The sequence below is a fragment of the Camelus ferus genome, chromosome 2 (genome assembly GCF_009834535.1).
Source record: "Camelus ferus isolate YT-003-E chromosome 2, BCGSAC_Cfer_1.0, whole genome shotgun sequence".
NCBI lineage: Eukaryota > Metazoa > Chordata > Mammalia > Artiodactyla > Camelidae > Camelus > Camelus ferus.
Genome location: NC_045697.1, coordinates 34,333,813 through 34,356,085, shown reverse-complemented (window position 1 = coordinate 34,356,085; position 22,273 = coordinate 34,333,813). Strand labels below are relative to the sequence as shown.

The 22,273-nt window shown below is 40.5% G+C and overlaps 1 protein-coding gene across 8 annotated transcripts in view; it reads left to right on the top strand.

Annotated features, from left to right (window-relative positions):
- CORIN (corin, serine peptidase) overlaps positions 1–22,273 on the top strand; it is a 222,881-nt gene that overhangs the window by 138,487 nt on the left and 62,121 nt on the right. For all 8 annotated transcript variants that reach the window (XM_006185960.3, XM_032496984.1, XM_032496963.1 and 5 more), the window contains 4 exons: positions 6,990–7,097; positions 9,557–9,667; positions 11,453–11,572; positions 14,779–14,886. In XM_006185960.3, coding sequence (XP_006186022.3) covers positions 6,990–7,097; positions 9,557–9,667; positions 11,453–11,572; positions 14,779–14,886 — 447 coding nt within the window. The remainder of the gene's footprint in view (positions 1–6,989; positions 7,098–9,556; positions 9,668–11,452; positions 11,573–14,778; positions 14,887–22,273) is intronic.

The following is a 22,273-nucleotide window of genomic DNA, read 5'->3' as shown; positions in this document are numbered from 1 at the left end:
GAGCAGAAGAGTTTCCTAAGGAAGGTATGGGCCTTCCACATAAACACACTTCAAAAGCCATTTGGTTTGATTCATTGAAGAACTACATCCCTTCGGAATATTTGTTTATGGAAATACTTAGTTATGTTACTGAGTCCAAACTTGTTCTGCTCGCTGCATGACAGGCCAATAAATCGGGAGATGTTGGGACAAGGAATAACAGCTTTATTCAGAAAGCCAGCAGACCGAGAAGAAGGCAGACTAATGTCCTAGAGAACCATCTTCCCCAAGTCAGAATTCAGGCTCCTTTTATACTGGAAAGGGGAGGTGGGGTGTAGTTAGCTGCAAACTTCTTGGTGTCGGAATCCTTTGTACTTGCAGCTGTCATCATAAGTCAGGTCATGATGTTCCTGTAAACCTCCAATAAGACAAATGTTATTCTCTGTTCTGCAACTTTTTATCTCTATATGAATGGAAAAGTGTTATACCCTTAAAGGTCAGTGCCTTGAGAATAGGCTGTCCTGTATATTTCAGGCTATAGGCAACATTCTTTTACAAAAGGTACAGAACCAGCATGACTAAGCACAAGGTTAGCGCTAAAAGAATAGATCTAATATGGAGTCAGATTTGTTCTTCCCTATTACAGTTAAACATTGAAAACTTTGCATGCAATTGCTCCTGACCTCACAAGGACATTAGCCTCTGAACTTTAACATTCAGTACTTTCAGCATGCCTGTTTATAGAAGGTGCCACCCTTCCGTTGTCACCACCCTGCAGTGAAGGAATAGTGGTAAGTCTGAATTAGGGTGTGGATGCAAATCAGAGCGGGAACACAGCCCACAGCTACTCCTGAGGAAAGAAGGGAGCTTTGTTGGGCATTCCCAGTGGGAGCACAAGGATATGCCAGGTTCCGAGGGTTCTGTGGGTACAAGAGCAGGACTGCCTTCCAACGAAGGAAGGGCAGGGATTTGCTATTTGTGACTTCCCTAATCAGCTGTGCGGGAAGCATCTACCTACAAGATTTAATTTTTAGCAAAGAAAGTATCCCTTTTGGTGCAGATGCAGAGCCGAGGCCCAGGGTGAGAAATGAATTTGCCAGTGGTTCACAGTGCTAGATTTGAGCCCAGTCTTGAATGGGTCCTAATCTGTTTTCCCTAAACTGTGCTGCCTTTGACTCGCCCATGTCCATAGATGTTCAAATTCAGTGAACGATTATATTCCGATCATTTGTATGTCAGGAAAATGTTTATTCTGGATGTTCTATTATGCTGAGGAAGATACTTGTCTATTACAGCAGTTCTCCAGGTATCTGGAAGTGCTTACTGACTTCACCCCCAACTCATCTTATCATGTTTATCAATCTCTTCCTAAGTAGTAGTAACATGGACAGATTTCCAAGCACCTGGAACAGCTCTAGTCAAACTGGAATAGTTGTTACAGGGAAAATACTTGCCACAAAATCCACACACTTTATGCCACGTAAACCACTGTCAAATACTTTTAGAAGTCATTTGCTCTGAATTTGGGGTAAAATTAGTTCATTTATTTTTGACGCCTGTGGTTAACTAATTATACTGAGTTAACAAATTACAGTAGTTAACCAATTATACTAATTATCACACAGTATAGTGATTAATAATATGAGGTCTTGAGTCAGGCTGCCTGGGTTCCTCTTTCTTCTTTATAATTTTCTGCCTTTGTGAACTTGGAAAGTTACTTAATCTCTCTAAGCCTCAGTGTCCTCATCAGTGAAATGAAAATAATAAGTAATATTAGCTGTCTCTAGAATTGTGCAGAATAATGGATCACAGGATGTCAAGAACAGAGACCAGTGTCCGGCATGCAATAACCCTCAAAGAGCATTAGGATATATGGTTGTGATTGTGGTAATCTTACTCTCTGTGTGCCCCGCTCCTCCAAAACTCACCCCACCCCTACCTCAGCAAAGGTCAGATGATACATTGTGGAGGAGACAGAAACACTACAATGTGCACAACGGTTTTTAAAAGCACCACCACACGAAGCTATTTCAGAAAGGAGGCAACCCAAATGGCGCAGAATAAGAATTGATATTCCAACTAATGTTCCAGAGTCATTAAAGATGACTGTACCTATTATATTCTCTTTATTAAGACAGGGGTGCAAGTAGCTACTTAGAAAGATTTCCACCAAATTAATATAAATAAAAATATTTCATTCTTCACTGATGGAAGAAGCATCACGCATCTGGAAAATTTACTTCTGTTTGGTGGCCGTCTGATTACATAGAATCAATCCAATTATTGAATAGTCTTGAATTCCTGCAATATGTGATGCGTGTTCTAGACCCCTAGTAAATAGAGAGACTTTACTGAGACGTGGTTTCTTGCTTCATGAGACTTTTAGTCTCATCAGGGAAATGACATATAAACATAGAGGTCATTAAATCTAGTGTTGTAGGACAGTATAATCTATATCACAAAGCAAAAGAAGATTGTGCAAATAAAAAGATCCTGTGAGTCAAGAGGGTATGATCTGTGGTTGCTGGACTGGTGTGGAAAGACCTGAGGGAACGGACCAGATTAAAACTGGCTTTGGAATGAGGTGATGTTTGGATGTTCCAGAACAGTGGCTCTCAACTGGGGGCAGTTTTGCCCCTGAGGAGACATTCTGCAATGTATGGAGACCTATCTGATTGTCAGCAACTGTGGAGGTTGGATGGGATGCTACTGGCATTTAGTGGGCAGTGGTCAGGGATGTTGCTAAACATTGTACAATGTGCAAGGCAGCTCCCCACAACAAAGAGTCACCCAGTGGTACCACAGTTGAGAAATCCTCCCTTGGAGCTATAAGTCAAGCGTTGAAAGAACTCAGTGGGTCAAGAAGCCCATGTAACTGTAGCAAGCTGGGAAACTGTGGGCACACTGGTTAACCTCTTAGGTCATCTCAAAATGAGGGCGTTTCTGGGTGGAATTGAACATCCATACTTGGATCTTGAGTGGAGTCAATATAATTATGTTTATAGACTCAGAGGGACTGAACAAATTGAATGAAGCTCTTGATAAAAGGCTTTCTGTTCCTTAGTTCTCTCCTCTAATTTAATGATCATTTTGAGGGATTAAAGTTAATAGTGTGAGATGTCAAACTGACATGAATATTAACATGCAAGAACTTCAGAAGTAACATTTTGTATCAAGCTCTCATTCAGAAAAAAAAAAGGTCTGCATTGAGAAAAACACTTGCCTTAGGTTATGCAAAATTATGCTTGTATTGAGCAAGAAAATCACAGCAAGCAACTTTTGAAGATTTTGAGCTGTTGGCCCCAAATTGCGCTGACAACAAAATAAACATTTATTCCAATAAAAGGAGGCACTGTGATCTTTGTTATTTGCTATGTATTTCTGAGTATGCAGAGCCTCTGGTTAAGGTTTTGTGTGTTTACTAATTACACAGACCTTAGGGAGGTAATAAGTTATTTTCCAAATGCAGCTAATTTTGTATCTAACCTCTGAAAATGGCTTCTAACCAAGTAAGTCATAACAGTGGAAAGTTGAATCTGCACCTGTGTGAATAATGAGGCTTTTTAAAAAAATGCTTGTCATCTCCATTTATGAAATAATTTAATAACATCTCCAATGAGGTGTTTTAGGATGGCTTACTGGGGATCCTAGAACAGGCCTCACAGAGGAGACACTTTGGAAATTTTTAGTGTGTTCTCAGGTTAATCACATTCTAAAAGGAGTATTGGATTCCCAGTCCTGCCATCAGAAAAAGTGAACTGTATTGCTTAAAAAAAATGGATTCATATTTGCAATCCGTCGCTCCCCCACCCTGCCTCCTCCTTCGGGTAGCGCAAGTACTTCTGCACTGATGGTCAAGGTGAGGACCCTGGTTATTGCTGACTCTAGCATGCTGATTCGAAACTTCTCACAAGAGTAGTGGAGATTAATATTTAAAAAAATTATAAAGATCTCTTAAAACTTCTCAAGGAAATGTATATATCTTGATATACAGATTCTCCAGCCCTGTTCATTGGTCAGGAGAACCAAAGTCATTACCTTTTTTTGATTCAAGTTTGCTCAGGTTAGCAGTGGGGTGCAGGGTGGGGAGTTAGCACCCTCTGCTGAATGGGAGGAAATAGTACTGTCAAGGTGAAAATTGGGACCTCTATTTAGTCTTTATATTTTCCCTTATGAGAGCTGTCCTCATTTGAAAATTATTCAACCAGGGGGAAATAAAAAATAAGAAGTACTTACGAGGTTCTGGATGCGCACGAGTGTGAGCATTTGTGTGCACACATGCGTGCGTGTTTGTGCATGCACATGTACACACCCTCTTAATGATGGCGCTGAACAGATGATCTCCAAGGCTTGTTCCATTTCTAAAATGATGTGAATCTAAAAGTATTTAAGTAGCTTTTTAGATGAATGCTTTTTGAAATAGAAGTTTATGATCCATGTAAATAACAACTATTGTATTTTGATGTGGTAACATTTTAACTGAGCAATGCTCAGACTTTTGATATTGAGTTGTTACAGAGTTTAGGATGTTTATAGTAGAGAGGTACCCATCACCGGTTGTATGAGGTGCAGCCTTCTGCTTGAAGAGAAACAATCTGTTGGAATTCAGGAGACTGGACTATTGACCACTGGATTCTTGGTCTTCATCAGCCAAGTAGACTGATCCTCAGATGTGTCCCCATTTCTCACCTCTTTCCTTTGTCCTTGCTGTTCCCTCTACTCAAAACATACTGAAGTTTTCATTGCATCCACTCTGCTAAAATTCTGCCCATCTTCCATGAGCCCTCTCCAGCCTTAAGAGTCTATTTTTGAACTTAATTCACTTTAAATAAGGGAAAAGAAGTACATTTAAGCAATCTGATTTCTATTAAAGGTAGAGTGTGTGTGTGTGTGTGTGTGTGTGTATAAAACATTTTATAGCATTACTGGGGTATAATTTACATACTATAAAATAAATCCATTGATTTTTAGTAAATATATAAAATGCAACCTTCACCACAATCCACTTCTAGAACTTTTCATCTCCTCCCCAGATTTCCCTCCTACCTATTTGAAGTCAGTCCTCACTCCCCCATTGCCAGCCCCAGATAACCACTGCTCTGACATCTGTCTCTGTAAGTTTGCTTTTTCCAGGAGCTTCATAAATGGGTCACACAATATGTAGTCTTTGTATCTGGTTTCTTTCACTTAGCATAATGTTTCTGAGGTTTATCTCTGCTGTCACATGTGTCAGTAGTTTAATACTTTAAGTTGCTGAATACCATCCCACTGTATGAATAGACTCCGTTTTGCTTATCCATTTCCCAGTTGTTGGGCATTTGGATTGTTTCTAGTCTTTGGCTATTATGAATAATGCTGCTGTAAACATTCAAACACAAGTCTTTGTGTGGATTTATATTTCACTTCTCTTGGTAGATTTCTAAGAGTAGAATTCATGAATCATATGATGAGGTTATAGTTAAGTTTATAAGAAGCTGCCAGACTGCTTTCCAAAGGGGCATTATAATTTTACATCCGCACCAACTATATGAGGGTTTCAGTTTCTCACATCCTTGCCAATACTTGGTATTATCTGTCTTTTCTATTGTAACTATGTTAGGGGATATGTAATAGTATCTCATTGCGGTTTTATTTGTATGTCCTTAGTGACTAATTATATTGAGCACCTTTTCATGTGCTTATCAGCCATTTATATGTCTTTCATGAAGACTTTGTAGTCAAGTCTTTTGCCTGTTTGGAATTGGGTTGCTTTCCTTCTTATTGAGTGTCAGAATTCTATATATATTTTGGATATAAGTCCTTCATCAGATACATGATTAGAAAATATTTTTTCCAGCATGTGGCTTGTCTTCATTTTCTTCGTAGTATCTTTGGAAGCACAAATACTTTTAACTTCAATAAATACCATTTATTACTTTTTTCTTTTATGGCTTGTGCTTTTGTTGTAATATCCAAGAATTCTTTGCTTCCCAAAGTCACAAGGATTTTTTTTACTGTGTTTTTTTCTAGAAGCTTCATAATTTTAGCTCTTACGTTGAAGTCTATAATCCATTTTGAGATAATTTTTACGTATGGTTTAAAGTAAAGGTTGGAGTTCCATTTTGCATATTTGAAATCCAATTGTCCCAACACCATTTGCTGAAGGGTTTTTTTTTTTTTTCCTATTGAATTGTCTTGGCAACGTGCACACATTATTTTATTATTTTTGTCTTCCCCCAAGCCCTGTTAAGTAATTGATTTTATCCTAAGGTCATAAATCAGTTTACAGACTCACACATTTTAACTAATTCCTGCAGCTAGTAGATGGCAAAACCAGAACAGGAGTTCTGGTCTACCGGAGTACACGACCTATTTTCTTATTAAAATTTCTTTGCTTGGTGTTTATTCCAACATTGAACAATAAGCTTCCTGAGATTACATGTCACTTACTCCTATCTTGCCACCATGATCTAGGACAGTACTGCTAATTTGGGGGTCATATTATGAAGCACTCAGTTGACTTAAGTGATAAAGTTGTGTGAGAGTAAGTAATGACTCTGTATTCTAAATGACTTTTTCTCTCCATTATGTTTATGCTTACCATTGATATAAGTAGACTCCCACTTTAAAGGAAACCTTTTTAGGAAATAACTACTCACCCCCTATTAAGTGTTTATTCTCTAGGAACAGAAACCTGATTAGGAGCTATGGTGAATTGAGACTGTCTTTTCACATGCTCGCCTCTAAAGGAGCCTTCAGGTGACATACAACGGAACTCAGATAAAGACTTTCAGAAAGTGGTAACAGCACTGGCTTGAGAGCCAGAGGGTCCTAGTCCTGGTTCTGCAATAACTTATTATGTGACCTTGAGCAAGTCATTACATCTAGCACCACATTCTCCTTACCTGTAAAACAACAGATGTGTTGCCATTGTGATCCTCCCTCCCCCCCATGATATGCTTTTGGTATTTTAACTGCTATGACATCCTGTTCCACTTGGATGAGACATCAGTGGCTTCTCTTATTTTCAGATTGCAGTGAGAATCTGTTTCACTGTCACACGGGAAAGTGCCTTAATTACAGCTTTGTGTGTGATGGCTACGATGACTGTGGAGACCTGAGTGATGAGCAAAACTGTGGTAAGTAGTGCTATGTCCCGAAAGGTTTTCATTTAAAATTACAGAAATTTATAATCAAGAATTTGTAGCTCATTGTTAATGTAATTAGTGGGTTAAATTACAAAACGAGTGGTTTCTTACTTTCTGGAAAGAGGTGGAGTTTTTCAGTTACTAGTCTGAATTGTGTTTTATGTGTCAATGTAATATTTCTTACATAAAGTCATACTAAGGAAATGCTACAGAAGTGGTGTGGAAACGGGGGTTAATTTTTTTCTTCCTCTTTGAAAGTGTTCTGTTTCTTCTCTAGCTGGAGCCAGTAGCTCATGTTTAGATTTTGAGCTTTTGAGCAAAACCTTGCCGACAGATATATTGTTTGTTCCTGACCCCCTTAATGTATATAACCAAAGACCCCTCTTTAATTTGATTGCCAAGCACTGCAGGAGTGACTTCTACTGTGGTGACATCTAGGGTTAGGAGGGGGCGTTGTTTTATGTGTAAAAATTGATCTCATCTTTTAAAGAATGAACCTACCTGCTAGTTGCACATTTGTACCTGTAACAGCATCTTCCCAATCGCTCACCTCCCGCCCCTACCCGCCAGCCACTGGCAACTACCAGTCTATTCTCTGTCTATACAAATTCAGCTCTTTTAGACCCCACACAGTATTTATCTTTCTCTTTCTGAGTTCTTTCAGCGTAAACTTATACAATGGTATATGTCAATTGTATCTCAATAATTAAAAAAAGAATGAACTTACCTTTTAAAGAGCTGTGTTCAGTTCTGAATGACCTCTCATGAATTAAACCCAGCAAAATTCTCCTTGCTTATTTACCTTTTTGACTTTGTGATTAGCTGTAGAATCTTTAGGTAGTATATTCTTGAGCGACATAAGAACTTTTTAATGTGAACAAGATGAGGAGAGACATCGGGCCAATGATGTGAAACAATATTCAGCATTAGAGAATACCGAAGGAAGTATGGGGGGATCAGGAGTATGATCAGAGAAATGCCTCAGAGTGGTGAGTGTCAGAAATGGCCCCATGATGGGAAACTGGTAGTTCCTAGAAGCACATGTCTAGTTGCCCCTCAGTGCATCCATAAAAATATTGGAAAATGTGTATATGTACAAACCATCCCACAGGTCATAACAATAGATACAGACTCTCTTCTGGGACTGGACTGCCTAGTCTTGGGACAAAGAATGTGAAGCAACTGTAACTGTATGCGTCATAGAATTTATGGTTGGAAGAGGCTTTAGAGATGATCTAATCTAACCCTTCCTTTTACCAATGAGATAACTGGAGAAAAGAGAAGAAAAAGGAGGAGAGGGGAGGACTTGAGTGTAGCTTGGTAGTTAAATAGGTCAGTGGAGAGGACCAGTTTATAGTTAGTGCGGGAAGAACAACAGTCTTACCACTCAATGTAATTCTTCTGAAGACGGCAGGATTTCATGAAGTTTGCACTCTTAGGGTGACTTTGTCTCTATCTAATGGTAATAATCATGATTTTCTCTTAGACCAGTCTCTGCCCCAGCTCCCACTTCCAGCATCTTTTGCAGGCTGAGAGTGTGCTAGCTTTTCTGGTTCCTGTCCAAGCATCCCCCCATTGTGTCTTTCTTCTTTTCTCTCCCCTACATCTTCTATCTTCTCCACTTAATACATCCTCCAAGATCCATGGTCCCTCTGCAAGTCTGTCAATGACAGTAGCCCTGTTGATGAAACTTATGATAGTTCCTCATTATTGAATCTGTTATTCATGGATCTACAAACGTCTTTCAAAGTCTTGTTTATATTAAGGTGATTCCATGTCTCACGGCAAAGAATGCTTTAGATTCTGCCCTCTGTGAGAAGGAACATCACTTAGTTCTCTTTTTTCCCTAGGAAAGTATAGTTTGGGACATAGGTTAAATCCAAGATAAAAGGAATCATAAAGGAAAACAAATATTTTGCATTTTTTCCCAGGAGTTCTTTCAGCTATGAGTTATATATTAAGACAGCTCAGTAGAAAAGCCAAGTTTAGCATCAGGAAAGATGACAGGAGCAGATCTGCCTTGCCCTTTTCCTATAGAGAGGTAAGTTGCAATTCTTAGAAACAGGACAGCATTGTCACAGATCATCAGATCAGCTGTTCTGCATTGTGAAACCCAAATCACAGTTCTGTTCATTTGAGCCAGTGTAAAAATCACAAAGTTTTCATAAGGAAAGAAAACAACAACTAAACAAAACAGAAAGCAAGACATTCTATGGGCTCTAAGGAAGCTGGGTGGTTGTTATTCATCTGGAAAACAGACAGGTCTTACCCCATAGTGATGGTGGCCAGAGGGCTGCATGCTTAGGTGGGAGGTGATGTCCCATCATAGAAGGGTTATTGAAGGCACCAGAGTGATGGGAACAGACTCTCTTCTAGACCTACGAGCTGTACAGTTCTGAGTGTCTGTCATGCTAGTTCCCAACGTCCTTGGAGGTCCTTGTTTTCTGTAGATTGCAGCCCCACAGAGGAGCATCGCTGCGGAGATGGGCGCTGCATCACCATAGAGTGGGTGTGTGACGGTGACCACGACTGTGTGGACAAGTCCGACGAGGCCAATTGCTGTGAGTGCCCTGAGGATTTTCATTCTGCTTATTTCCCCGCTTCTGCCTGTTTAGTCAGATATGCTCAAGGCTCACTATCTAAACAGATTCTTCTGCTCTGGCCCTGGCCTATAATGACAATAACTGGATGGTGTGGTGACCACAGCCTTCTGCATCTCTCTCTCTCTCCACATCTCCCAGCCTAATCTGGCCTCTCTGGCCAAGCAGGTGGCTGTTTTCTCTCTTGTTGTCCATGTATCTCCTTTCTGCATCTGTGACTTTGTCAGAGGGGATGTTCCTCCTAGGGGCTGGGGGACTTTTCTTCTGCAAACAATATATGAGCTGTTAAGCAGGAGCCTCCAGACATACTCTCAGGTGCCATTTTTGGGAGAACATGGAGAGATCTGGCAGAGAGAGGAGAGCCTTCAGGGGTCAGAGAGTGACAGTGTGTGACAATAATAAAACTTCAGAGCTTGTTGTGGTTCTGGGTGAGTAAAGCATCTCCTGGTAGCTGTTACACCACTCCCTAATAAAATCAGGTGTTACTTGTCATTTTTTTTTTCCCCTAGAAATAGCACTATACTCAGTAGAGTATAATAAAATGTTTGAACAGAGGCAGGTAGGTATTAAAAGAGAGTAAAGTTGACCTGAAAGAGTGAATATGATGCATTTTCAAACTAATTACACTTTTTATTTCATTTTTCTAATTTGTCTAATCAAATTAGAAAAAGCAGATATATGTGAGACTGACTATTTAATTTGCCTATAGTTTGAGGCAAAAATAGAAATATGGGTTGCATGGTTTTTATTTTGACATAAGAAAAGTCATAAACATTAGTTAGTAAATTCAATGCCCAGCTCTCTTCTTTCCAGAATTGAATTTGAACTGGAACATCACCTGAGTCCTTGCTTAGTGGACAGAGTGGAACAGAGTGGACTGTATTTTGATGAATCTTGGAAAAGCAAGGATATGGTGCTCATGTATGCATGAGTGTGTGTGTGTGTGTGTGTGTGTGTGTGTGTGTGTGTGTGTGTGTATGTGTGTGTGTACAGAAACAGAAACTCAGTGAAGGCTGAGGTCACATGATACATGGGTCTCTGAGGCTCTAACAAACAATAAGTATAGAATTAAGACAACCTTCAGGAATTGGAAGGTTAATGGCCACTAGACCATCCCTTTTAAATGTCAGATGTCATAAACAAGTTTTGAAATTAAGTGTTTATTTTAAGGTGAGTTCTATGCCATTCTTTCACACGCACCATTTCATTGGTGCAGTAGGTGAAATGCTGAGGTTTAGGGTTCAAAAAGCTTGCCTTCACATCCTGGCCCTACCTTTTAACAGTCTTGAGACTTTAAGAGATACACTAAACTCTCTAAGCTTCAGTTTCCTTATTCTAAACAAGGTTGATAATATCCGCTTTGCAAGTTTGTTATGAGGATTTGAGATGAGACATGTAATACTCCTAACATAGTTACTGCCATGAAGTAAGCCTTTAATTGTAGCTTTTATATTAGTAGTATAACTACTACTGTCATAAATAGTTTTACCATGCAGTGATCATGAAAAAGTTAGTTTTTTGTAAGTGCTATTTGATAAGTCAAGAGAAATTCTGGAAAGAAAACTTTCCACTCCAGAAATACTTGAAATGAAAAAATTAATGATCCATTCATTCATTGAAGCAGAACAGTCAGATATTCAGAACGCTTTATTGTTTGGTGATGCCAGATAAATGGGAATCATTTCTATGATCTGCACTGAAAGAAGTATAGATAATTAAAGTGCATGTCATTTTGGCATTTCCTAGCGTGTCACAGCCAGGGGCTGGTGGAGTGCAGAAACGGACAGTGCATCCCCAGCACCTTCCAGTGTGATGGAGATGAGGACTGTAAGGACGGGAGTGACGAAGAGAGCTGCAGCGATGACGGTAAGTCCCGAAACGGTCCTTACCGGCAGACCTTCCCTGGGAACAGAGCAAATCGCTGAAAGTTACCCGAGTGCTTAAGTAGGATTCCCATGTAAATCATTCCAGATTGCCTCACAGCTCTGTTCAGCCAGGAACCCCTTCTTGTAAATATAATTCTCATGCAGCTCACACTAAAAATAATTCCTAAGGGTGAAGGGTAGAGGTTAGACACTTAAGCTGCCGGGGCAGTGTCAGTTAGGGGGAAAAGCCATGACAAAGAGAAAAGTAGTGTATAGTAGTCAATTCAATTAGACTAGATTCCAATTAGAAGGAACTGGCTTCTGAAATTAAATGTAATGGCTCCCTAAAATAACCACATGCAGAGAAGCAGTTTAACACCTCACATTACCAAGCAATATTCTTAAATACACTTTAAAAGGAGTCTGAGATCATCTGTGAGACCCCAGAAAAAAAAGTACACCAAATAAGTTGGTTTTTAAAATGGGTCTATGTCAGGAAAGAAAGTTCCACGCTGATTGTTTGAAGCCCCGGTTTGTACAAAAGCATCTCTTTGTACAGGGCTGGAAATATCCCTCGACTTAAACATCACTACATTTGTTTGAGTGACCTTGCCTCTTACCTACAGAGCCTAGTTGTTAAGAATGTGGATATTGCAGTCCAGCTGCCTGGGTTCAGATCCCAGCTCTGGTACCCACCACCTGGTTGACTTCAGGCCAGTAACTTAGCCTGTTGCATCTCAGTTTCTGGGTCTGTAATCTCAGAATAATGACAGCGACTTCACAGAGTTAGCACGTGGTGAGTTGGCTGTTACTGCATGGTGACTGTGTGAAAGTATGCCTTGGGCTGTGTGTTTCCCAAATCAGCTAATGAGATTGGTCACCTGTGACTAAATTACCTTTCTCATAGTGAATATTGATCACTAGAATGGCTTTGATGAGAAAGCATTCCAGCATTCCAGGAGAGCCTTTTCATCACAGACTTACTACATGAAAAAACTAGATCAGGAGTGCTTCATGTTACCGATTTTTAAAATTCAGGAGAGCCTTTTCTAGCCATGAGTGATTATGTGCATATCAGCCAAGCACCTCCCTTTTGATCAGATAGTTCCTTTTTTCTACAGAATTCACTGCTGTTTGAAATAGTTTTGGATTCTTCATGATGCAGTGGCAGGATTTGTAAATATTTCCTTACATGTGTGTGAAAGATGTAAGAAAGTCATGTGATCAAATGGATTGCGAAGTAAACTTGTAGCATCCTTATATTATTCAGGCTAGTGAATTTAACCAAATAGATGTGTACCGTGGTGCTGGAAACTTAGTGCCAGCGAAACAGCTCATGGGGCTGGCAGGCTCCTGGGGGTGAGACAGGCATGATACAAATAGTGGTGCTAGTCCCTGTCTAACTGCGGAGTGATATGGGTCAGGAGGAAATTCAGGGTTGTAGGATGCTATGTATGGTGTGAATTCCCTGGAAAGGGGCTTCTGGGAAGCCCCCTGAGGAGGAGACATTGGAGGTAAGATCTGAAGACTGAATGAAATTAACAAAGGACAGTGGGACGGGAGAAAGCATTTCAGACATGGGGAACTGCTTGGCCAAAGGTCCCACAGCAGGAAGGAGCAAGGTAGTTTAGAGTTCTGGGAGAAGGCCATTGTCATTAGAGAGCTGAGAGTGAAGGGGAGTGAGTTATAATGGAATAATTGTCAGAGTGATCGCGGGCTGGTTCTGCTCCACAAGGCTGGGAGGGAGGCAGGGACCCCTTCTCCCAGGGCTTGGGGCCCTATTAAAGATTTAGGTGTCTCCAACCCTCAGCCTCTCTCTCAGCCTTCCTGTTGAGTCTCCCTTAACCTCCAATGATTCCAGCCTGTGAACATTTTTACTCTAGACCTCTGCATATCCTGCTATTTGCTGGGGAAACCCATCCACCCCTCTTACCTCAACTTACCCCATCTGCCTGAAAAACTCCTTTGAGACGCTTTACTCTTAAACTGCCCTGGTTTGCTTTTCCTGCTTTTCATGGGTCCCTTCAGTGGAGCGGTGACCACACAGCATCGTAAGATTCCCTTCACGACGGTGTCCCTGATCAGAGCAGGAATGATTGGGCTTTGTTATCTTTCAACTCTCAGGGCCAAGCTTGCCGCATAAGCTGTCACCTCGCAGGCACTTAATATCTGCAGAAATAAGAAGTGCATGTTGTCCTCATAAAATTTCTGTAAGAGACCGATTTCATGGAAATTATCCGAACTTACCTTGCAAAAAAAAGTTTGACCTGGTAACATTAAAAAAAAAGAGGAGGGGTAGTAATATCTCTTTTCTGCAAGGCTATGATTTATAGTGTTGTACATTAATGGTGCTGGAAGAAAGAAAGAGCCCAGCATAATAAATATTGTCTTAGAATTATAGATAAGAATGGTTGTATGTATACTATGCTGTTATTTACATTTAAAAATGCCTTGCAAGATTTTCTAGATTCCAGATGATGGATCTGAAAGTAATTGGCTATAATGGGGGAGAGCTGGAAAGTGAATGGGCAGTAATTTATTACCTTATCCATTTAATCTACAAATGACCAGGAAATCAGTGGGAAAAGCAGTTTCCTCTCTAAATACCTTAAGGAAAAGCCATTAGGCTGACATTACTGTTGTCATTCATTTGGAAACAAGAAACCCAATTCTCAGGTCACTGCAGCTAGGCCAAGGATACTTTCCAAGGACATACAGAAAATCTGGATAACAGCTGCACGAGACTTGTACTGTAATAAAGCCTCCTTTTTGTGTTGATGCCCTGTTTGTTATTAAGAAAAGCATTTTCCTTAGAGGGAAGACTAGAGTAGGGATCAAATGGGTCTTTAAAATACTGGTCTTTCCCTGCAATCACTGGAATTTTATTTTGTAAGCAACTGTATGCACCCATGTCAATATAAAAATGCTATCTTTTCCATTAAAAGCAACAACAGCCTGTTTTTTTGAGGATCAGTTGCCTCTTCGTTTCTTCATGCCTACAGAATCCTTCTGGAATAACTGTGCTGTATTTAGTCACCAGGAAAATTAATCCAAAAAATACCTACTCAAACACGTGTTCAATATTTTCGGAGAAGTTGGAAGGAAATGAAAGCTGTGTCATTCCTCCTCTCCACCAGATCCCTCAGATCCTTGTGTGAGGAATTTACAGGTGCTGATCAAAGTGATATGCCTCTCCCGTCTCTGCAGGTCAGACTCCGTGTCAAGAAGGAGACCAAAGATGCCTGTACAACTCCTGCCTTGATTCATGTGGTGGCAGCGCTCCTTGTGACCCCGGCAACAGTCTGAATAACTGTAGTAAGTACAGCCGCTGACAAAGACAGTCACCGCATCAGGATATGCATTCAGCTTTTTCCTTTTGCGTTGACATTAAAATGCTGAAGCCTGGAATCCCTCCAAGATATGTATGTGTGTGTGTGTATATATATATTATATATATAAATTATATATATATGATCTCTTTTTTTTAAGTTTCCACGTGGTAGCAGAAAAGAAGCAAAATGGCCTTACTTAAATCATAAACAAATGTGTCCTCATGCATGGGCGATGAGTCCATGTTGCTGAATGTCATTACCATGACTTTCCATTTAGCGTCGGCTCCTATATATTATTTTCTTGGATCCATCAGCCGGCAGATGCTATCTTTCTTCCTTTTTAAAGCCCAGCTTCAAAAATGGAAACTTTATCCAAGAAGCAAATATGACGTTCATCTAAACAGCCACATGAAACTTTGGCGATCTGTTCTCGTAATAAAATTTATCCTCACCCTTCCAGGAACTTTGCTGGTCTATCATAACGATCTTGCGGCCATGATGTTAATCTGTGTCCGTGACAGTGGAACCGCTCCAAGTGGTCCAGACAGGTGGCTCTCTCTAAACTGGCTGCAGGAGGAGGAAGGATTAGGGGAAGGTGGGATGAGTAGGAGGAGCAGAAAGTCTTGTGGGAAATTTAAAACGAAAACCCCTGAAGGCTCTGATTTCAAGTGACGGTTTCTTACTTCTGGGCTCTGCTTTCATTTTCTGCTCACTTCTTTCACTTCTGATAATTAATTTTTGGCCTCCCTGTCAGCTTGGGCTTGAGATTTAGAAGCACGTCTATCAGCTTTCAGCTGGCAAGAAGGCGTGACTTCCTGGCACAGATCCTAGCAATGAGGGCCCCTGGAGGCTGGGAGGCCGAAAGGCTGAAGGGTTTGGGTCCTGGAATTTGTTGACGCTTTCGGATCCTGATTCGACTCCGTGACCTTCCTGGGTCAATGCAGAGCTTGTAAGCGGGCCTTTACCCCCTAGGGGACTTCAAGGGGTGAGAGCAGTGAGCTGGACAGGAGTGTGAAGGAGACAGCCAATTAAAAACTGAGACTGACATGCTTTTTTGTTTATTTTCACAAGCTCTTAATGGCTGTTTGGCTGGAAGTGCAGTAGCCAGCCCTCCTCCCTTCCCCACCGGAGAGAACCGTTCAGATAGATAGCAGCCTGACCACCAAGACGCACGGTCATTTTGCTCACTCTACACTGATTAAATATACGTGTATGTGTGTACATATGTATGTGTATATGTGTGTATGTGTATGTAGGTGTATACATGTACTGTTTGACTTTGCTTATCTCCCAAGTCTGCCCTGGAACTCTTTCAGAATTATTTTTTTACTTCACCTTGACCTTGGGATGCAGAATTTTGAACAATGTCAGTGTTGTCTCAGACACGTGTATTTTATTAGAGTTTTGGGGGTTGTCTGATGTGGAATGGCACTTACTGTAAGATTTTTAAAAAAGTTGAAACAGCAGCGTTAGCCCGTGTCCTAGTTAGGCGGGGAGTAACGGGCCTATGTTATCCTACTTTCTTTCTCTGTACTTAAAATATTTCAAGATTAAAAATATGTAATCACCCATTAAAAAAAGAGAAATTGTTGGAAGGACACTAGATAACTTGGGTCAGATGTATATTTAACCAATATTAATAGCGTGCTTGTGATGTCCCAGGCACTGGGATGGGTGCTGGGCACTTTAACGGCAAGGAAGGAAGACATGAGTCTAGCCTTCCTGGAGACAACTGTTCAATGGGGGACACATACTGACATCTTCCCGCTTACATATTATGACTTTGGTTTTCTCTTTATGTTCTTCAGATGCACTCAGTTTCCCAGGGTCTCACTGTCTCATCAGCTTCCTCATTCACCATAGGTTTTCTTGCCAGGTTCTCTCTGTATATATTCACCAAACATTTGAACACCCTCTCTTCTGAGTACCAGGTACTGGGCTCGTCATTGGTCCCCATTCCTTCTGTGTTATTGAAAACAGTGTATATGCCTAACTTCCAGTTGAGAATAAAGATGCTATTCCTTACTTTTCAAAGAGCTTCAGGGTGGTATGTGTGTACTTGGCTCTCTGGAAACATGGACAAGTAGCATCTCCTCTCGGAAAACTCTTCATGTGCTTGAAAATGTGATGAATTATTTAGAGACCTTTGTCACCGTCAGAGACCATTGCCATTTAGATTCTGGGGCACTGGGCAGCACTGTCTTTCTCTGGCTCCCTGCCAGTGGAGAATATGAGTTTGGAGAATTTGGATATTCTGTCTGGTGGAGTCAGCCTCTCACTGGAGTGGCTGGGAGGCTTGTCCTTGAAGACAGTGGTTCTTGCCATCCCATAAACTATTATATTACTTTCTAATGGTCCCTGAAGGTATACTGGGTGGGACCCAAGCATCAGTAGTTTCAAAATTCCCCAGGTGACATTTTGCAGCCAAGGTTGAGAGTCATTGCTTTAGTGGCCTGTTCATGACTAGAATGCTGGGGGTAGTGACATTTCTGAAATTGGATGTGAGAAATATCTTTATGGTTTTCATGTTTTTTAATGGAGAAGTTCCATGCTTTATCTCAGATCCCCAGAAAGGCCTAAAAATTTTCTTTAAAAAGCCTAAATTACATGTTTCAGATGATTGTGTACTGACGGCTTGAAGTATCACAGTGTCACCACATCCACTCCAGCCCAGAATCTTTAAAACATTTGCACCCTGCTGGGAGGCAAAGTGCAGATATATTCTTGCCTTAGGGGTTAGGACCTGGACTGTTATTCCCCCTCACCGTGGTGTGGAGGGGCTGACCCATCACTTCCGTCGCGTAGTGTGCAGTGCGGACAGCTGGGAGAGCCTGGTGGGAAGAGCAGCTCCTGGGCGTGTGTCTCTCCCCGCATCTCTGTGCCCTCACATGCCAGGGCTGTGTGAAGCCGGCATAACTGTTGTACCTCAAGGACCCTTGTGGTTTCCCATAGTGTCCCATGAACCCTTAGGTCTACATGTTTACTCTATACTTTTTTCTTCAACACTTATTTTTAATAGCACAGAAGAAATGGGGACCAATGACTAGCCCAGTATCTGGCATGCAGAGGCAGGGGTGTTCGAAGATTTGTTAAATGTATCTGGAGAGAACCTGGCAAGAACATCTATGGTGAATGAAGTAGCTGATTAGACAGTGAGACCCTTGGGAAAGAAGAACATAAAGAGAAAACCAAAGTCACATAAATGAGTGGGAAGATGGGAGTATGACTCCCCCACTGCCATCGAAAAGTTATTTCTAGGAAGAAACGAACCTTTGAATAATTTCCCAGTGGCCTATCAATTTCCTTCCCTCCCTTTGCAATCTCTAGTTGGAAGGAACAAATGGTGTAAGGGTGTATTATAAAAACAAAAAAGCCAAACATAATGTTTAAGGGCTTTAGTTCTCGGGAGCAAATCATAGAAGAGAGGAATGATCTCTTTCTAAAAGCATTCCTAACTAACAAGTGAAAGATACATGATTGAATTAGAACACTTCATTTGGTAATGAAGTGAATTAACGGGTCAAGTCACTGATCATGGATGTGCAGCTGTAGACATCATGAAAAGCAATCAGGTAGATGTGTCTTCTGAGGAAAGAACAGGGTAGCACCTCGAGTCTTGCCAAAGGGATGAAACCTAATCAACCCCCCGGATTCAGCTGCTGTTGGGAAACCAGGAGGATGGGGGATCGTGTTCAATCTCACCATGAGCGTGCAATCAGCAAAATCCAACCAGCACATGCTGCAGGTCAAATCCCTGGTTTCTTCAATAGTTGAGAAAACATCAAGAGGTGGAAAGGGAACACAGACACTGTAAGAGACTTGAAAGACAAAATAGGTTTTCAAAAATGGGTCATCCTAAACTGTGGTGTCTAGGGTGTGGTGTATACTCAGATAGTAAAACTATAAAGAAGAGTAAAGAAGGGATAACTCTGAAACTCAGTAGGTTCTTCGTAGGGGAAGGAGAAGTTGACATAAGACATTGTATATGGAGGGTGTCTGGGATGCTTGGCAAAGTTCAGTTTCTTGACCTGGGTTAACTACAAGGATGTTCACCTTGTAATATAGCTCTTCAAGTTATTAAAAATAATAATGATAAAGAGAGATTTAAAGTTTGATGCAAAAATGAATCTTGGAATCATATATATGCTAATGGATGTTGAAAGTGACGTCTTCCCATGTGAATAACCACCATAGTACATGATTTCCAAAGGCTTGAGGTATTACATCACGATAAAGATGTAATATCATTTAGTTAACAAACTGTCTTTAGGTTGAATTTAACAAATCTTGTTTCAGACTTTGAAAGGTGGTCTATCGTTCAGACTCCATCAGGATTAGTTTTTCAAGAGATATTTAATAAACCTTGTCTGTGTTCAGGATACCTTTCAAACTCTGAAAACGGCCCTGCAACAGCAAAACGTTCCCACATGTTTGTGATGCGATTGCCCTCTAGTGGCTGTTGTAAATCAGTCATGAGTGAGTCTAATGCTTAAGCTTAGGAAGTTTATTGATTGCAGACTATATATAAAACAGATAAACAACAAGTTCATTCTGTATAGCACAGGGAACTATATTCAGTATCTTGTAGTAACCTATAATGGAAATGAAGAAGAATTGAAAAGAAATATATGAATATGTATGACTAAAACATGCTGTACACCAGAAACTGACATGTTGTAAACTGACCATCCTAAAACTAAACAACAAACTCTGAAATTAAAAAAGTTTACTGATACCATAAATCATAGAATTTGAGGCTGCCAGATATCTTGAGATTTTATCTTGCTTAGCATTCTGAAGAATGCCTTTATGAAGGAACAAAACAAGATTCAATCAACCTTAACCACATTCACTTAAGATCTCAGAATGATATATGATCATAACTTACTCCTTTCATCTCCCTTGACTCTAAACAGCTTAAAGATTCTGTCTTATCCCAAATCAAAACTGATACATCCACCACATATCAAAAGAGAGAAAAGTTACCCATGTGATATGTCTACAAATCATCTCAATGGAATAAACCAATGAAAAGTAAAAACTTGATAGGGTGATTGAGGAAGAGAGAGAAAGAAAAGGTATATGCAGGGAAAAAAAGACTACATCAAAATGTGTGTGAGTGATCCCAGTTTTTTTAAAATTATAAACATATTAAAGAAATTAGGAAAAATAGAGTTTGAACTGCATCTACTGATTTGTCATGATGGTCATGATAGGCAATTAAGCATCAAAAGCAAGTTGAAGAGGAACAGGAGTAGTACAATTCTACTTTGGCAAAAGCAAAGACGAATCTCTGCCTGTGTGTGTAAATGTTTGTATGTGTCAATATGAGCAAGTGAAAGGCATGGGAGGATTAAACCCACCTGTTTGCTTTGAGGGAAGTTAAGAGAAAAGGGGTGGGAAGGTAATGGGCTTTTCCTGTGTGCATCTTTGTATTGTTTTTATTGTTTTAAAGAATATGCATTTTTTGTGTGTAATCTGAAACCGAAACACCTTACATTATTCCTCTTTCACGAATGGAAGAAGTGACCAGCTGAGCCCATCCCACCCACACCTCCTCCATCTCTTTCTCTTCTCTCCACCCTGTTGGCATCCTCAGGACTGTGCACACTTTCCAGTGTTCCTTCTTCCCCAGTAAACTGAGTCTTATACACTTGGTGCAGGAGAGTTTTTAATCTGGCCAACGTCAGAGTTCATCAGCAACACCTCCGCAAAGCCCTCAGATTCTTTAAATTGAGAAATAGTCCCAGAGATGTTTTAATATTTCACTGCAGTCCTTCTTGCTAATCAGCTTGCCTGCGTACCACTTCTTAGTCAAGTCATTAAATTCAATTTGAATAATTAGTCTTAAAAAGGTGTGAAGTCTTCGGTGGGCTTGATTCCCCCAAGCCACTCCTTTGATTACTTCTGTTCGCCCGGAATGTGGCGCATCTTCCGCAGACAGAGAGGCAGCTGGAAGCCTTTGTACTGCAAGACCTACTCAAACCCCACTTACCCTGGGAAGGCTCCACCAGCTGCTCTTGCCCACCTCGTCGCCCTGGACTCAGCATTTTGTTCAATACGGCTAATCCTGGCCTGTTCACGTTATGCCATGGCTACCTCATCTGTGTCTTTCTTCTCTGAAGACTTAGAGTACTTTAATGGCAGGGGCTCTATTCTTCAATATTTTTACATTTGAAATGTTTTTACATTGCTGACTCTCCCCCAACCCCTTCCTTCCTTAATTCTCGCACTGTGTTAGATGTAGGCTTTGAGATCAAGATATAAAGTCTCATTTCACAAAAATCTCAGAATTCGGTGGGGGTGGGCAAGTAAGTCAGTCAAGAATAGAGCAGAGGGCAATGTGCATGGCAGGTGACTCTGTGGCTCTCAGCAGAGATTCCTGTTGGGAGTGGGCGGGGATGGGTGGTTGGCCAGGAAGGCTTCCTGGAAGTGGTGTTTGTGCTGAGTGCTACAGACAGAGGATGAATTTGCTTGATGGGGAGGATGTAAAAGATGATTCCAGGCAGTAGGTGCTCTATTCACTTGGCAGCTAGAAGCATGATTGTGTTTGAAGGGTGTTTACAAGTGTGTGAAGGGAAGAAGGGGATAAAAGAGAAGCTCACAGGGCCCACAAAGGCATGCAATTCTTAAAACGTCTGGTGTTACTAAGAATATACTGCTGGTGAGATAGTCACTGGTGATGAGGCTGGAAAGTTGGGCTATGGTTTGGAGTATGAAATAGCCTTGGATGCCAAGATAAAGGGTGAGGAATCATCTCACTGGCAATGGATAGCAAATGGACCTCCGCCTCCTCTTGCCCTTAAATCATGTAGCATTATACAATGAACAATAATAAAACATGTATTAGAAAGTCATATAATTGCTTATTTAGCCAAGCTCATTGATTTTTTTAATGAATATCACTTCCATGACTATATTATTTTTATTTGCCTTTTTAATGTATAAGGGTTCTTTACATTTTCTAGATTATATGTACATATACTTTTCACTCTCTTCTTCTTTTTTTTCTTTTAGGTAAACAGATGTTCTTAAATTTCTTAAATTGAAGTATAATTGATATATTACATTACCTAACTTTCAGGTACACAACATTATAATTTGATTATCTGTAAACACTACAGAGTGATCACCACCAAAAGTCTAATTCACATCTGTTACCATATAATTAGTCCCCTTCACTCATTTAGCCAACTCCTTAATCCCCTACCAGCTTCCCCTCTGGTAACCACTAATCTGTTTTCTGTATCTATGAGTTTGTTTCTGTTTTGTTTTGTTTTTTTGATTTTCTTTTTATTTGATTCCACATATGAGTAAAATCATACAATATTTGTCTTTCTCCATCTGTCTTATTTTGCTTAGTGTAATTC